Source organism: Hippopotamus amphibius, chromosome 13, assembly GCF_030028045.1.
Source record: "Hippopotamus amphibius kiboko isolate mHipAmp2 chromosome 13, mHipAmp2.hap2, whole genome shotgun sequence".
NCBI lineage: Eukaryota > Metazoa > Chordata > Mammalia > Artiodactyla > Hippopotamidae > Hippopotamus > Hippopotamus amphibius.
The window spans coordinates 85,535,388-85,553,952 of NC_080198.1; the positions used below are offsets into that span (position 1 = coordinate 85,535,388).

At 38.6% G+C, this 18,565-nt stretch overlaps 1 protein-coding gene across 1 annotated transcript in view; it reads left to right on the forward strand.

Moving 5' to 3' along the window:
- Nucleotides 1-18,565, forward strand: part of COL25A1 (collagen type XXV alpha 1 chain) — a 438,835-nt gene that overhangs the window by 310,714 nt on the left and 109,556 nt on the right. Inside the window, exons 8-9 of the mRNA XM_057705935.1 lie at nucleotides 16,158-16,217; nucleotides 17,794-17,901. Coding sequence (XP_057561918.1) covers nucleotides 16,158-16,217; nucleotides 17,794-17,901 — 168 coding nt within the window. The remainder of the gene's footprint in view (nucleotides 1-16,157; nucleotides 16,218-17,793; nucleotides 17,902-18,565) is intronic.

Here is an 18,565-nt window from a genome sequence, read left to right on the forward strand (position 1 = left end):
AATTACTTGCTAATATTTTAATATTGGGCAGTTTTATACAAAATCCTATTTTAAACTTCCTCTTGGAAAATTAGAGGATCTGACACCATTGGGTACACATACTTTTAAATTTCAGTTGGCTGAACCTGGATGGGATCTCTCTGCTTTAGATGGGCATGCATTCCGCATTACACTCAGCCCCCTTCAGTTATTTACGTATGTGCACTGTCCCTGTTGGCATTGGAGTTTGTAATACCTAAATTAGAGATTAAGACAATTTTGCATTTTGATATTGTGATGATAAAGTCCATCAAAATATGCAGACACAGGTACTAAAACAACCAATGACAAATCATTTATCTTCTAGGAAGAAGGGTATATTAATGCCTTTAATTTAGTTTACATATAATTTGTTTTTAAATTACATAGAATTTTTCTTACATTGGTTATTGTTGATCTGTGGTATTACAAAATTTTTTTTATTGGTATACCAAGTCTGTTCAAAGGTCAAAATTAGGACTTGTTCAAAGCTGGCAGTTTTATACCAAGATGTCAATTTAATGTATGCTATCTTTCAAAATTTTGTTGAAATATAAATTTTAAATAACAGAATTTTTAGTAAATTACCTCTGTTGTATATAGAATAGTAATTAAATAACATGCAAGTAATATTTAAAAGCTATATGTTAGTCTTTTAATTATATATGTTTAAAATTAGAAATAGTATAGACATTGAAGTCTTACTCTTCAGAGTCATTCCTTTGAGGGAAAATGTAGCCCCTAATTACAGAATTTCCTCTAGGTTTTTCTTAGCAGTCTATAGCATGTTTGTTTATTACTTAAGATGATCTAGCTTAGACATCTATGTAAGTTGTAGCCAAAGTTCACAGATATTTAAAATCATAATATAAATTTAGTTCCATATGTTTTTTATTGGACCCAAATGATTTTGTTTATAATACTAGCCAGTATACGTCTAGAAACATTCATACTTAAAGGCACTATATATTTCTTCTGGCTTTTTGTTGTTCTAGTTCTATAGTCAGATTAATGGAAACATCTCCCCTTATAAACATTTCTAATGAAATTGCCCTTAGGGGGCACCAATAAAACAATAAGTTAATAAATTGTTTGAAATTGCCCTTTATATCTATGCTGACAAATCTTAAGAAAAAGAACTAATTTGAGTCAGTATTATTTGATCCTTTTTTCTCTGAATTCTTCTTGATGTAAAAATAAATTGAAACCTGATTTCTCTGAGAGCAGCAAATACAGAATTTGAGGGTGTGGTTCAAATGACTGAAAAAAGATAGCATAAAAAGGATCCTATAAGGTAGATCATATTTGCCTTTATGGAAAAGAGTTGTATGTGTTTGAAAGATTTTTTTCTTATAGTGTTTTTAACTGTGGGATAATATAGAAACTAAAAGCTGACTGTTTACTAGAATTATAAAATCTTTTGGCAATGTCAGAAAGGGTTTCTAGATAAATCTCAATTGTCCTATTCTAAAAGGGTACTGAGGGGAGGAGATAATGTGGGTAAGAGAAATTCACATGCTGCTCTATTAAAATTTCTCTTATAACTGCAAAATAAACCCATTTCACAGCCAACCAATTGACTAAAGATTCATATAGGGTAACCTAAACTCATGGTTCCTGAGTTTTATCCAAACACCTTTGGCAGCAAGGAGCTCACTCTCTCGAAAAGCTAACTATTCTAATTATAGACATTTCTAAATATTACAGAGTAATTTAATCATTCATTCATTCAACAAATATTTATTGTTCCTTCTTTTGAATTAACGTCTGTCATTCTCTACTTCCAATCATTTAGTTTTAGTCCTGTCTTCTGAACTAATTCCTCTGCCACGTGATAACCCTTCAGGGATTTTATAGGAACACTGAATAAAGTTCAAGCTTGCAGTGAACCCTAAAGCTCTGCTTGTGCAAACCCTACTTTCCTCAACAGGTAACGGCACAGCACAAGCCTGACTACCCCCTGTGATGGTGGTGGTGATGCGTCCCAGGCAGTTCCGAGCTTATTCAAAATAGCTTTCATATCCCAGCTCACCTTCTCCTGCTCCAATCCCAGCTCCTTCATCCATTCCTTGTGTGACACGTTTGTATCTTCTTTCTCTCCTGGTTCTCTTTATGTGTTTCTGTCCACCCTTAAAGGGTAACACACAAAAATTAAACACATTAATTCAGGTGGATTCTGGCTTAAGGATCTGGATAGATCCTACCTGCTTTTGCCTCTGTTTATGTTAATATTGCCTGGAATTAGATCAGCTTTAAGCCACATTGATAATCTTATCGTATATTGATGTATACATTTATCAACATAAATTCTAAAGTCTTTTTGTCACTGCTCTAGCCCTTAGCTCCTCACTGTGTATCAGTATGGCTTGTTTATTGGATCCAAACACTGTTCTTTACTTTTATTCCCACATTATTGGTATACTCTGTCCTGCTGAGATCCTCTCTTGGAGTCTGATTCTGCCATCCAGCAAGTATTACATCTCTCTTCTGTCCCATTTTCTGGAGATTTGAGATACAGATATAGAAACAGAGAGAGAAACCATTCCCAGACCCAAATTTTAAGACTAATCTAATCCACAATACAAATGTTGAATGGAATTAAGACTGAGAACAGGAACTGTGGGACCAGTAAAGCAGTATTAGCGAGGTGAATTGTTCAGCCAGTTATAAATCCACTTTTTTATTTACTTTCAGTTCATATTTCTCAATTTAGTATATAAGAATAATATGACATACCTCTTGCTGTAATCCAGTTATATATGTACATCCATCTACTAATAACCTTTTTTAAAAAGGCAAAAAAAGATCATATTTAAACTGCACTTCTTTTCCAGGTTTTCACCAACAATCCTCTACTAACCTATTCCAGTCTTAAGTCAATAAAATTCTACAAATCTGTCTATATTTTGCAGGATTTACCTTCTTCCTTGTTTTTTCTTCTATTACTTCTCCTACTTTCTACATTTCCTGAAAAATAGTCTGAATGGTTTGGTGAATTTTTTGGCAAATGCTTAGTATTTTTTTTAATAAGTTTATTTATTTATTTATTTACTGGCTGCATTGGGTTTTCATTGCTGCTCACGGGCTTTCTCTAGTTGCGGTGAGTGGGGGCTACTTTTCGTTGCAATGTGCGGGCTTCTAATTGCAGTGGCTTCTCTTGCTGCAGAGCACGGGCTCCAGGCACGTGGGCTTCAGTATTTGTAGCTGGTGGACTCAGTAGCTTTGGCATGTGGTCCCTAGAGCACAGGCTCAGTAGCTGTGGTGCACGGGCTTAGTTGCTCTGCGGCAAGTGGGATCTTCCTGGCCCAGGGCTCGAATCCATGCCCCCTGCATTGGCAGGCAGATTCTTAACCACGGCGCCACCAGGGAAGCCCCAATGCTTAGTATTTTGAAAGTCATTTCTTCAGACTAACTTAGACTCCCAAAATTTTCATGTATAGTCTCTTCACTTTTCTTGGCCTTTTATACTACCAATATTTGTGCCATTTTTTTAATCCAAATATCTGTATTTGTCTTGTTTAACAGAGAATTAGGAACTAAATAGGAACTGAATGCTGTTGATTTCTTCTATTAATTATTAACAATTTACTCTCAGTTGGCCAAAGGGGGAAAAAAAGTCCTGTTCTTCGATGCTTCCTCTTTTTCTGATTCTAACGGCAAATGCTCTTTTTCCTCTCAGTATTTTCCCCCAGATCAAGTGGGCCTTAGTGCTCCTGACCCAGACTTTACTGTTCCATGCCACTCTTCTATGTCAGTCCTTAGTTTGACTTTCACCTCCTTTTTCCTTTCCTTCCCTACATCTAATTATCATAGTCATAGCAAAGGAAATCCAACAAAGAATAGGAGAGTGGAAGGGAAATTAAGGTCCTAATAATTCACAAATTGGTTAATGATTCCTTGTACAAAAGTTGATGCTAGCAATTCCTTTGGAAATAATTTTTTTCTTAATCATATTTGTTTCACACCATATTCCCAACATTTAATAATTTTGCCAAACATTTCACAAGTTGGGAAACATATTGGACAGTTGTACAGATGGACAAATGTTCATGAAGCATCATCTCAACTGTAGGTAATGTAATGAAGCTTCATCCCAGAGCTGGAAAATGGTAAATTATCCTTCTCTACTTTGTGTTCCATCATTACTAACATTCCACATCACCCAAGGAGAAAAGTTGACAGTGCCTTATGTGTAAATAAGTAATTCAATTTCAGTAATGATACCATAGGCATACATCTTGTAATTTTTTTCCACATATGGGAATCATAAAAGTTGTAGCTGATGAGGTGGTAGAGCTGGTTACTTATCTGAGTATACCAGATGCCACCTGATTTTTAAAATGTAAACTCTGTTCCTTATGGGTACTGAAATTGGAGACCCATTGAATTAAAAATAAGGCCTATGAAATATGTTTTTATTTTGGAAACTGGGCTATTACTTTTGTCTTTTAAGACATCAGAGAAATATTTTCCTTGGTTTTACTTGTGTATAATACCATCATTTCATGTGTTCAAATACAGAATACAGTTATTCACTGTTCATTTTTTAAAAATTTTTATTTACTGGTAAATAAGGCAAACATTTCATTTAATGTTTACTGAGTTAAAAGGCAGTGTTACACTTTGAACTAATTCTTGTAATCATAGGGGAAAAAATCTTGCTTCTGTTATATGTGGCAAGTTCCTTTGATACATGACAAATTAAGTACTTTTAAATAAAGAGACAGCTGACCCCATCAGAAATTGCAGCTACAGCTTATTTTGAGCCCTCATTTTCAGTAACTTTCCAAGACAAGTTAATCTTTACTCTTAACATTTCTGGCTGGCTTATTATCATCTAAATATTTGAAATTGGGAGGTATAAAAGGAAATTTGAAGTTAAAAAAAGAGTTTGAATATTATCAGTATAGTTATTTCAAGTAAATTATAGGTGCACATAAATATCACTTTTAAAGAGTAGATATAATAAACATCATAGTATGTTACAACTTAATATTAAAAATGTATAGCATTTCATTAAATAACATCATCACCAACCACAGCCAGGAAATGAAAACTAAAAAGTAGAAAGTTCATGTTATGATTTCTAATATCCATATCATTAAAAAGTTTAGACTTAATTTCACAGAAGTCAGGAAATTCTGTTCTGAGATTCCCAAAGAAACTGTAACTCTCGCATAGATTACAACGGCCTCTTTCATGAGGAGCTCAAATCATGGGACTCCTCCCTAACGGATCCATCACCATGGGGTACAGTACTTCCTTCTGAAGAAAGAATTACACCGTGTTCTCTTCTTCCTCTTAGAGGTCCTGTGTAACAATCATATTTTGAAGGTTTTATGATTTAAGAAAGCAATGGTCTGAATTACGACATGTGATTGAGAACCTATAGCCCTTTCTTCAAATGTTAATACAACAAAATAAAGTTCCTGTGAGGGACTAAGTGAATGACTTCCTTTCTGAAGCAAAGCCCTTCCTCACTTGTCTTGTTTCTAATTCAGCATTTAGGAGCACTAGATCAGAGATCTTTAACTGGTGCTCTGTGGCCCAAATCATCCCCCACATTTATTTTTGTTTGGACTATAAAATGTTTTAAAGTCAATTTGAATTGGTAGCAAATGTTTAAAAGCTGAAGCATTCATTAAAAAAAAGGAAAAAAAGAAAAGGAAAAGCTCAGATTTCTGGCTTCTCTTGAAGCATGTGAAGATGTGGTGGCACTAGGTAGGGCTTCCCCTGTGGCAAAATCAGGCAAGTCCTCTTTGTTTCCTTTTAGCCCCAGCTTGACTCCTAATCAGCCAGGTCTCCCCACTTCCTTTTGTCTTAAACCTGCTCCCGTATTTATGTTATCTGCCTGGTCCCTATAGCCATGTGCGTTTACTCCATACGCAACAAGTAATGTCAAATATAAATATAATTATAGGGCATTCAAATGTCCTAAATTGCATTCAGTATTTTAGGTCCATATGGAAACATGCAAATTTCAGGGATGTTTTCAAGACATAGACTATTTTAGCTTTGACTAGTTGAACAGGCCCTGGGAAAACACTAAAATCTAGGATGTGGACTGAAGGGGGGTATTAGATAACAGGACTAGTTAACTAGTAGAGGAATATACCTAGAGTGATACTACTTCAAATAACAATACTCTCTGGTGAACCCTTCCAAGTACACCTTTATCCTTCTGTTGCTAAGGTCATTTTTGAAGCGTTCCATTATCCCAGAGGGCTATCAGGTGTTTGCTGTGGGCTCAAATTTATTTATGAGGGAGGGTGAACTTCAGAGGTGGATTAAGAAATACAAGGATAGTGTCCACTCGTTATAGCCGAGCCCCATGGGACTCTTACCAGCTCTTTTATAGGCTGGTTTCCAGCCATCCACCTCTTCTGTGTGAAGAAGGAAAGAGGTTACCATCCAGGAAGCATGCCCAAGGAATTTTGGAATCAACTCAATCTAATATCATACAAAGGAAGTTTAGCAAATACCCATTAAGCCAGACACTAAATAGAGTCTCTGGGGAATAACAGGACACTTTTCCTTTTCTCCCAGAATGAAGAACGCAAAATAGTTGAGTTTTTCTCATAGGACAAATGCCAATTTTCCCTTCAGTGTAAGAAGCCCTGTCAGCAAATGAACCCCCTATTTGCTTGGCACTATTCTTTCCTGATCCTATGTGCCTCCTCTCTCAAATGTAGATTGTTTTCTTCAGAAAGTGATAGGGTCTATGCAAGTTGAGGTGAGCCCTTGATCTGGCAACCTCAACTAGAAAGCACCCTTGGTTTCAGCAGAAGTATAGATGCAAAATATTATTGTTTTGTACGTTATCATGATACTGTACCATCTTCGGGGGAAGATTCCTGGAGAATTAAAAGATTATTAGTCTTTTCAAGAATAAGGATGCAGATACAGAGAATGGACTGGAGGACACGAGGTTGGGAGGGCAGGGGGCAAAGGGGAAGCTGGGACGAAGTGAGAGAGTAGCATAGACATATATATACTACCAACTGTAAAATAGATAGCCAGTGGGAAGTTGCAATATAACAAAGAGAGATCAACTCGATGATGGGTGATGCCTTAGAGGGCCGGGACAGGGAGGGTATGGGGGAGTCATGGGAGGGAAGGAATATGGGGATATGTGTATAAATACAGCTGATGGACTTTGGTGTACCTCAAAAACTGGTACAAGAGTGTAAAGCAATTATATTCCAATAAAGAGCTTAAAAAAAGATTATTAGTCTTTTATTAAATAATTCAGGATTTTCATGCAAACATGCAAATTGCATGAAAATCAGATGGGTGGAATTAAAGCTTGCTCTTGCATGATTTAGTTTTTAAAGGGGGGGATTGTGAAGCAAATTATTATGCCGTGTTTGGTAATTAAATTGATGTTCTAAACAAGACCTCTGGATTTTTTTTTTAATTTCCTAAGAGATCAAAAATTTTCATGTCTGTTTTTGCATTTACTTGCAAAAAATAGATGCTAACTATAATGTACTTATTTATTCATTAAAGCAATTAATTAAAAGATACTAGATAACAAATTGACCAGGTTAATTCTGATTAATATATAAAATTGAATTCATAGATGGAAATTTATTTTTAATTACGGTAAACTGGTATAAATTATAATATATAATTCAGATTACCATATATTTAGACAGACCATTTGCCAGTCTAGCCTATATTAACAAGGTGTACTGTTCAAAACTAAATTCACTGCCTTAACTTCAAAACTTACTACTCTTCCTACAATCTTTAATTCTGTTAAATGTATCTTTGTCATCAATTTTAGTAACAAGCTTACAATCCTTTCTTGAAACCCCCAGAGTCAAATGTGTTTCAGAATTTAGAGTTTTTAGGCATTAGAAAGTTAATATGGTTGACACACCACGCATTATCTGACACCATTAAAGAAGCCTGAGGCACCCTGTAATCAAACTATTAATTTCTGCTGTGAAACACATGCTGTTCATACTAAGAAGGATTATTGGTGACTAGAAATAGCCTCACATCTGTTCAAATATGTTTTTGCCAGCAAATGAGTTTGCTGCAAAGTTAGAAAAATCTTTAGTTAAACTTATGAAGAAATGCTTTGTTTTCAGGAACTTTGGATTTTGGAATTTCAAGGAAAGGATCATGGACTACATCTTGGTTTTTAAGCTGTTCTTCATAATTTGGCCAGGGTTGTCTTCCTCAAATGCACTTATGGCCTGGCACCTTCATTGCATAAACACCTTCATGGTTTCCCACCACTTCCCCCTTTAAAGACCTCCTGTATATACCCTATCAACTTTTCTAGGCTCTTTCCTAAAAACGCCTGTGTGCTTCACCCCAAGTAAACTCAACTTACCAGCAATTTCCAGGTATACCTTCCTCCTTTTTGCTCACTATACTTCAGACTGGAATACCTTCTTCCAGACGCCCCAAGTCCACACCCCACCTCAAATACCATCGTCCTTTTCATCCTTCTTCGTCCATCTCAAATCCCACCTTTATAGAAGCACTACTCCATTCCCCAGTCAGAATGTGCTTAAAAAGCATACTGTCTGCTCCTCTAATTAGCACTAATTTAGTATATCTTCTATGTGAATTGATAATCATGTGATAACCTCCCTTCCCCACTAGATTTAAACGCCTACAGCCTCTTTCACTATAGTTGGCATATTTGAGTCATTATTAGATGAAGGAATGGATGTTTTAGTTAATCTGTCCTGATCTCATCAATCTGAGCTCCTACAGGAACCCCACACCCATAGTCATTGCCATTGTTCTTATCCTAGGCTTCTCTAAGCGGAGAACAGGGTTTAGACCTCAAGGGCATACCTAGGACACGACCTAATCTTTGTATTCTAAGTGTAGATTCAGCATTTCTTTGGAAAAGAAAAATATACTTTCTCTTTGGTTCCAATATTCATCTTGATGATACTGTCAGGAAGGAAGGCAGCAGAGCCCTTGGAGAGTGGCCAGGCACTACAGGGTACTTCATTTGGTGGGTCTCAACTTAAAAACATCACTTCCCTAGGAAGTCCTCCCTGACCAGCTGACCTCAGCTAGGCCCCCTTTCTGTGCATTCTCATAGTGTTTGTTTTGCTAACAGTCATCATATTCACTCTGAGGGTATTATTCTCATCCAAAAACTCAGATGATTAAGAAATATTAGAAATATTAATTTCTTAATTATCTTAATGACAATTTTCTGTAACAATTTGATTTCTGAATCTAAGCCTCCTGCATTTGTTTACAAAACAACAAACTTCAGTCTTCTTGGGCTTTCCACACTTTCTTCCTCCTTTTGGACTGATTCACTTTTCTGGGGTTTATTGCATCAGACGATCTGGGGGTGATCATTGAGAGGCACCTTGTCTTCCAATGTCAGCCCTCACAGTTTGCTGCTGAGAAGGCCGCGTGGCCCAGCTAACCTGCGTGGCCCTTCAGAGACAGTGTGTCACTGCTGCATCGCTGGGGCCTGGGGGACTCTCTGCTGTTTCTGTGCCATGCTTCAAACAAGGAAATCTTTTGCAAGGCTGCCCCTGGTCCTGTGCATCTAGATAAGTCGCATAGCCATTTCTTCTTTGAGGTATTGCTGCCTTCCTGGAAGTGCTCCCGGGAAGCAGGGCTTAGGCCCCCTCTGCTCTTGACGACCACAGTTCTCTTTCCTCTCTTCCAGTTCGGGGGAGTGTCTTCCTAGATATTTTTGGTTTCTAGCAATGTTGCCAAACAGTTTTTGTTTTCTGCCCTGCCTCCTCGTACCTCTCCTGACACAATAGAAGATGGCCAACCGAGAGCTTGATTGAGGGACAGAGGAAATGGAGGAATATAAGAGAAAAAGAGCATAGATACATACATGAAAAGAGATCCCAGCCACATTTATAATTGCCTGTTTAATGTCTGCCTTTCTTTGTTACACTCTAAGCTCCATGAAGCCTGGGGTAAAGCTTTCTAATCGCAATGTCCAAATACTTCTTTTTTTTTATAGTAAGCATAAATTCTTATAGTACTATAAATTTTTCTTTTTTTTCATTAATGAATTTATTTATTGGCTGTGTTGGGTCTTTGTTGCTGAGTGTGGGCTTTCTCTAATTGCGGAGAGTGGGGGCTACTCTTCATTGTGGTGTGGGGGCTCTAGGCAAGCGGGCTTCAGTAGTTGTGGCACGTGGGCTCAATAGTTGTGGCTCACAGGCTCTAAGCACAGGCTCAGTAGTTGTTGACCACGGGCTCAGTTGCTCCGCGGCATGTGGGATCTTCCCGGCCCAGGGCTCGAACCCATGTTCCCTGCATTGGCAGGCGAATTCTTAACCACTGTGCCACCAGGGAAGTCCCAGTTCTTCCTGAATAAATGAATGAATAAGTGGAAATGAAATTCAGAGATTGTGAAGGATTTATGGCAAGTATAGTGGCTAAGAGGTAGCAGATGGCCAGGGTGTGAATCTTGGCTCTGCTACTTATAGATAGGTGGTCAAAACCCATAACCTCTTTGTGCCTCCAATTCCTCAATTCCGTCAAATGTTGTTGTGAGGGTTAAAAGAGCCAACATTGATAAAGCTCTTAGAACTAATACCTGGCTCACAGTAAGTATCATATGAGTGTCGACCACTATCATCACCGTCCTCATCATCATTTATTATCTCATTATTATTAAGAAACCCTAACACAGGACTGATCCAATGATAGCAAAGTTTATATGAATAAAATTGATATAATTTTACTTTTGCATTATTTCCCAGACTGTGAGGCTGTTTTGTTTTCTTCCCTGTACCCCACATCTACACTGCATACTCTGGTTCCCTCAGGCTGGGGCAGTGCTTCTTCAGGAATCCTACCTCTTTTCATGAGGTCTCATCTTTTGTTGGTGTTTCTTAGCTGTATGCCCTTAGGAAACACAACACCCCCTGGAATCCCTTCTTAGATCATACTGTCTCAGTATGTGCACCTCAGGTAGTTTTTCTTATTCTTTACATCTGCCAGTGTTGAAGTTTATCTGCCATCTTTCTGCTTGTTTTTAGATTCTTTGCAGTTTGTCTTTGCTTACTTAGCATTTCAGTAGCTATAGTATTTAATGACATGACTTTGTCAACGTAGAGATTGCATTGTTCTCTTTCTCTTCCAAGTAATTTGTAAACTCACATTATCATATACATATAAGAAGATAATTCCTAGAGTGACCAGGGTTAACATTTATGATAGAACACAGTAGCATGGAACTTTGAATATCTATAAAAAAAAGACAAATAACTTTTTGAGCCCAATATTTGATTTAACTACAGAAAGCTCGTTCTTTCCATAATTATTATGACAGTCTTTTTCAGTTAGCTATAAATTCTGATTTTCACAGGCTCCAATGCTCATATTATTTGGTTGTTCGAAGAATTCTTTTAGCTATTTAACTTCATGAAGTTGATTTTTCTATTCAGACAGATGATGCCATCTCCTGCAATATGGAATGATTTAGCAGCAAATTTCTTTCTCTTAAATTTTTTTCCTTATTTAGCCTTTTAAGAGTTCCTGCTGTTAAACTAAAAGTTATTCTTTTACCTAAATATTTTTGCAATCTATTATAATATTTCCCTATCTGGTCTCTCTTAGCTAGAAATCATTTTATCAGCTTCTAGGAATATTCATCTTTCTTTATGCTCCACACATACCCACTGTAATGGTTGTACTGCAGTGCATAATATGTTTTGAGTAAACAGAACTATGATACTGTTTACATTGTGAAGAAACTCAAGGATTCTCACTTCTCAGCATATCACATGTCTTTTCTTCTAATACGTTTTGCCATGGGGGCCCCTTGACCACCTTTATAATTAAAATAATTGTTTATTTTTTCCTCCAGGCCTCTGCAACCTCAGGGACACTCCCTTGTGCTTATTAGTGAGCGTCCATCATCAGTGATATTGGCCATTGTTAGCCGGTTCTTTCTGTGGGTCATTTATGTGCATTTATTCAGCACAGTTAATGATGCAGCAAACAGTGAAGTCAAGTCTATGACTCTGAGTCATTTGCCCATATAGGATTTTTGTTAGGAGAGTTCACATTCCTCCTGTTTCTACAACCACTTTTTATGAATCCTGTTTGTAGTTGCCTCTTCTTCTGCTCATCCCTGAAATCAAGTCCTTCTAAGGCTTCCTTCCTAGGCCTGTTCTCTCTACAGCCTCCCTAGGTGACTCCACGTAGCCCTGTGACCTTGGACTCCCACCTCTTTCCAGACTATTTTACATGCATACCCAACTGTTGGCCCTTGGCTAGCCATAGACACCTCAGATTCAGCAAGCTAACTGAATTCATTGTCCTGCCTGCCCCAGAAAACCCTCTCCCTTCTAGTGTTCCCTCTACCATCCTTCAGTTGCTCAAGCTAGAGACCCAGGACCATTCTCTGCTCCTCTTTCTCCCTTATGTTCTCAGCCAAGCTACAAGTCCTGTGAATCCTACCTCCTTAATATCACATGAAACGATCAACTTGTCCTCCTCCAGTTCTAGGACACAGTCCCTCAACTAGACTACTGTAACCTTTTCCTAAATGGTCGCTCTGTCTTTGATTTGGCTGTTGCTGTGCCTACTCCCATCTCCTCATTCACCTGGCTGGATGAATGGCTCCCTGAACCCTGCATTAGGTGCACATTTTATTTCTTTTGCAGCCCCTTCATTTCTCCATCGTAATGGTCCTCACTTCCTATCATTACTGCCTGCTTATTTTTTCCTATTTCCCCACCACATGTTAAACCCAGTGAACGTGGGGTCTTACCATTCAATCCCCAGAGTCTAGCACAGTGAAGAGTCTGCACAGAAGGCATTCAGTAAATACTTCTTAAATATTGTACGTTAGTCAATTTTTAAGCTTTCTAATACTTAAACTAAAAACAAGTAGAGAGAAATTATAAACACATAAATTTCATGATGACAAAGTCTGGAATCAGAATTCCTGGATTAAGTTTCTGGCTCTATCATTGCTTTATTGAATATTTTTTGACAAAACACAAAATTTTCTCACTATAATGTAATCATGTAACACTCATCATTACTGAGTACACAATAAAACTGACAATAGCATCTTGAATTTAGGGCTTCCACGTAGTTGGCAGAATTTCTTATGAATTGTTTATTTGCTCACCATCCCTTTGGGGTAAGCCAGCATCTTTCCTTCTAAAAGGTAATGGTGTCAGAACACTGGTCCTGGTTGGTTACCTATTTCACAGAATGTGAGGAAGATTCATGAAGTTGTCTGAGTCTTTATGCTCAGGAAAATGGGTGCTACAAAGTAGTTTTATACTCCTATACAGCCAATTTCTAAAGAACTCAAAATATTTGGGGGTGAAAATGTGTACAAATTATTTCAGTATTTCAGCTTATTCCTGGGCTTTCTCCATGTTTTTCTGGAGACAATATTTTTTTCCACACCCACTCAAACCATCTGTGTACCAGGCAAGTTTTCTGAGATGTAAAACCAAGTGAAATATGTCCATTCCATCTATTTAGAAAGGACTATGACTAATGATACTGTGGGAGAACGGCATGGGTGATGAAAAAGTACAGTCTCTGTGTGAACAGCTAGGGCAGCCTAACAGTTATAGCCACACAAAGCCCAGCCATAGAGGCAAGCACTCAGCACCAGTGCTTTTCAAGCTTACCCTCCAAAGACGTTCTGCAGGCAGCAAAGTCAGCTGAGTGTCTGTGTTGACCCGGAGATATCCCCTCTGAGATGAGGTTTTCTACCATCGTCAAATGGTAACATTTAAAAATATTTGTGCAAGTTTTGCATCCTACCCCAAATTCTGTCAATGTTTCTTTATATAAAAATGTTTCAAATTATTTACCATTGGGATTTCCCTGGTGGTGCAGTGGTTAAGACTCCATGCTTCCACCAAAGGGGGCACCAGTTCGATCTCTGATCAGAGAACTAAGATGCCACATGCCACGTGGCAAAAAAAAAAAAAAAATTATTTACCATTCATTAAAATGGACTCTTAAGGAAGGAGTACCATGTTTATTATTGCCTTTAAACTCTCCCCAGGACACTGGTATGTGCATTTCTTCAAGCATTACGCCAGTCTGAAAAGCACAGAGTCATAGGATATTGCAGACCAGGCCATGGATTTTTTGTCAGAATTTAAGAGAATTCGCCCACCTGTTCCTTTCCTACTTTGCTGCGTGTAAACTCCTGAAGTCCTTTCGCCTAGCTCGCTGTTGAAATCGTGTAAATGTTGCTCTAAGCAGTTAATTGGTAACGTGTCCACGGTTAAGATGATTGAGGAATATAAAATCAGCTTCCTCAAATAGAGATGTTCTGTTTGAGAAAAAGGATCTGAGGTGGGAGTTACCTATCCACTTCTCTCTTTAGATCTCATTACCACTGGAAACCAAACTAAGTTCTAAAACTTAATGCTTTTTTGGTAAACATTTAGAAAAATATGATCAAACAGCAAGCTGGTCATGCTCAGATATGAGTACAAGAAGTGACTTATTTATACATGCAAATTTCAAAACATTTGTAAGGTCTACCATGTGTGCTGTTAAAAGGTTTTTAATTTTAAATTATTTCTGTTAGATAATCCCGTTTAAAGTGACACTATGATTTATCGCCACTAATCAAGATTCTGAGCCCCCATAGCCTTCTTGTTTGTGTCTGTTTTTGTTCTTTGTTACATAAATATGAGGTTTATATATAAAATTCTGACTGTGTAATATAGGGCTAATGAGTCACAGATGGAAAGATGCTGGCACATCACCATCTAATAACATTTTAAACTCATATTCCATAGTAAAACAAAAGCAAATTGTACACATCTGTTTTCCAACTTGTAGCATTTCTGAATTTGTGGAGAGTCTCTGTTTAAAGGACTTTTACTTGAGGAGAAGAAAAAGGGGATACAGGTCACCTCAAAACTACCCAGCCACTTAATATCCTTATCAGAAAGGATTTGTCAAAAGGGATAAGATTTCCTCAGCTTTGCTTCCCGAGAAGTCCCAGCTCTGAAGAACGAGAATCAAAGGCGTTATGGCTGAAGAGATGTCTTAGACTACAAACGTAATTTTTTGGCTCTCTTAAGAAAAATATATCCCTCATAAGGGGGAAATAAGGGAGAAAATATACCAAAACTAATAAAATTTAAAAACTAGAAAATTTCTGGCCTTTTCTAAAAATATCCTCGAAACAAATTTGGGTGGAAAGAGGGGAAAGGCAGTGGGGAGGATAAAATATGGGAAGGAAGCCTGCAGACACTCGAGGCCATATATTACTGTGGTTGTTGTTTGATTTTTTGTATGGTAAATGTGTGCTGCGTGGCAAAATAATTGGAATAAAAGGCTCTGATATCACATGTTGTTGGAAAAGAAATAGGAACACAGGCAAAATTTCTCTCTCAGACCTACCCAACTGATAATGCCTGTGAGGACAAGTTAGTACAAGCTAGTGAAGTACAGGCCTTTAAAACATCCTTTCCCCATTCTCCTTGGTTAAGGAATTCAAAACCACTTTTCTGCCTCAAGGGGGTGTGTGAACCGTCAAGTTCTTTTGGAAAAGTTACGTGACAGAAGTGATTACTGCAGAGTGTGACTGTAAATCCCCCTGACATGAAATAACGCATGTTATAAGAGACAGATTTCCATCCACCACCTCTGCAGGAATTCCTGAAACAGGAAAGACCTGAGACTCATCATATGATTGGAGAGAGAAATTTTGATATGTGGGTGGTAAGACTGTATTTTATGAGGCATTTATTCTGAGGACTACATCTGATCTGACTGCAAAGTCCTGTTCACTGTTGTCCAAAAAAGATTTTGATACATGTATTGTATGTCCTGAGTTGTAAACAGAAAATCAGTAGAGGGAACTTACAGTGTTGTGTTCCTAACAGAGTCTGTAGTTAGCACCATTCTGTACTAACGTTTTGTATGTAAGGGTCCAGAAATCTTAAGAGCATACACACGGATCCCCATGTACCTGAGTTCTCAAGCTGCCCATTCCCTTTAAGGAATGGCTGGCTTGGGGGCCTCATGTGTCTGATTTTGTTTACGGTGTCAAACAAGACAAGACTTAGAGCCGGGACAGGGGAGCGTTAGGTACATGCTTGTTTTGTTTGTCCGCCGGTGGACTGTCTGTGTGACGTTTTGTGTCGTGTTGTTTTGGTGCTGTGCCCTGTCCTTAGGGTCTGCCAGGCTTCCCCACAGTTGCTGCCCTGCACAGTAATCAGATCCTCACCGTCAAGGTTTGTGGTTGGCACCCATGCCTGCTCAGTCAGAGCCCCCAATCAGCATAAGAGTGAGCAGGAACAGCCCAACTGGCTTTCCGAGTCCAGACGCCCCCTTTCATCACACACGGCAGCTTGTTGGGCGCACGGGACCTCGCCTCCATCCGTGGGGTCAAACGTATGTTAGGAAGGAGAGTCTTCAGCCCATAAGAGAGGGGGACATTGCTGTTGGAGAGGCAGGCAAGCTCTCCAGGGCTGTGCCACGCCTCGGTGGTTTGATTGGCATGCCTGGCAGTGCTTTGTGATAGTTTTCAGTGGATTAAATAATCCTAAATAGCCTGGACTTCGGACATCAACACAATGACGGGCGCGTTCGTGCCGCATTATGCTGGTTGAGGAATCTGACGGAAATTGAACTGGCGCTTTGTCTCTGGACTTTCTGCTCAGGGTGCAGGATGCAAGTGACTCCGGGTTACCTGCGTCTGTAGCATATGGCATTTAAAAAGGCCCAACACCCACAGCAAAAAAAAAAAAAAAAAGATTCGCTTCTCACTAAAAATCTGGTTTCACCATCCCGTTTCAGGGTTATGTTTCTTTCAAGAAGAGCCAGAGGGTCTGAGGTCAGACACAAGTGCCAGTTCCGTTTTGTGTGGCTGTTATGATAAATCTAATGTGTGTATCTTTATTTCTTTCTTGGGGCCTTCTGATGCCTATTCTTCAACTCTCTCATCTCTGAACTCCAACCTTTGACCTCACCTGACTGATCAGATGGTGTTTCCTAAAATCAATCATGGGTTTCTCTCTGCTGATCAGCAGCTCATTAAACGCCGCCTGATTAAGGTAGTGCTTATTCTTGCTCAAGTCTGATTTCTCCTTTGCATTCGATTTTTACTCTGTATGCTGTTGCTTTGCCATTTATCTCTCCTGGGGAGGGTGTGGGTGGTGGGTATTTATTTTAAAATATCCTAAAGCAAAATTATGTTTCGCGAGCTGCATTTGTTTGAAATGTATATGAAAATACCAAAACCAAAAGGTACAGAAAGCCTATCTAATTTCTTCTTAAATTTAAAAAAAAAAAGAAAAAAAAAAGAAAGCTTAAAAATTATATCCAGTGATAGATCCAGTTTCTAAGCTCTCTAGCTTTGGTAATTTATAAACTATTACACAGCATGACAAGAGCCTTGTATGTTTAATTTTATAGTTTATGACACAGTAAATATTTGTCCAACCATAAATGCAGCCATTTTATTAAGCAAGGTGAATATAACTGATGCAGCATTGTCATGGATAAAGTTATGCAAAAGTTTTTTTACCAGGTCTGAGTATAATGATAACATACACACTATTTCCAAGAGTTGAGAGTGCTGGTTTCTGAGCTGCTTTGATTTCAACAGCGTCTGCTCAGCTCACCCAGCATGAATATTTATTTGCTTCCTGCTGGCAGGCAAATTGCCTACAGGCTTTACTGTTTCTGGTTGTTCTGGGTCTTTTCATAGTATAAATGTGGATTAGATAATACAAAGTAAAGTGTTGAAAGAAGACCTAGGTCTTTATCTTTCATGATTATTGTTGGTCTGTCCCCTTCTCCATTTAGGGTGACCAAGGACAGGCTGGGCCTCCAGGCCCCCCAGGCCCTCCAGGCCCACGAGGGCCTCCTGGGGACACAGGGAAAGATGGCCCCCGCGGAATGCCAGGAGTGCCCGTGAGTTGCTTTTTGGATCAGTTGTTCTCACAGGTTTTGTTTCCCTTAAAGCCCTAAGAATTGGGATGGAGGTGGGGACAGGGGTGGCGGAGGCCAAGTGAGTAGAGTGGGTTGAGGGAAGTGGGATGATAGGAAAGTCCCCGAGCAGAGAGGGCACTGCCACCCAGATTCCGCTTAACCACTCAACCCACGGGGCACCCACGCAAACCACAAAGAGATGCCTGGAGACAGCAACTGACCTGGTCTTCAGGTAAGCCTCAAGAAGTCTGCTAGTGGAGATGCCTGGTCTCACGTGTGTCCTGACTGCCATAGAGCACCTCAATGCCTTTGTTTTAAATGGAAGACTAGCTTGAAAAAGTAGGTGGGAGATTGATAACATTTTCCAAAGGATCAAAATAGAGACAATATAGTCCTATGCAATTTATGGAACGTAAAAGAGGTAAATCTTCCTAATATATATCCCTTGCAAGTAACTTGACCCCCCAAATTGCTAATAAAACAGTAAATTTAATGGTTAAAACATCAGTGGTTATGGTTCAAATATCATTTGTTCTTTGTATGTGAAGCTTATTAATAGAAATGACTTAACAGCGATCTCAACACTTACATCTAAGCACTAGTTTACTTAGTACTTAGCTACTTAAGATTGGCCAAGTGTCAATAA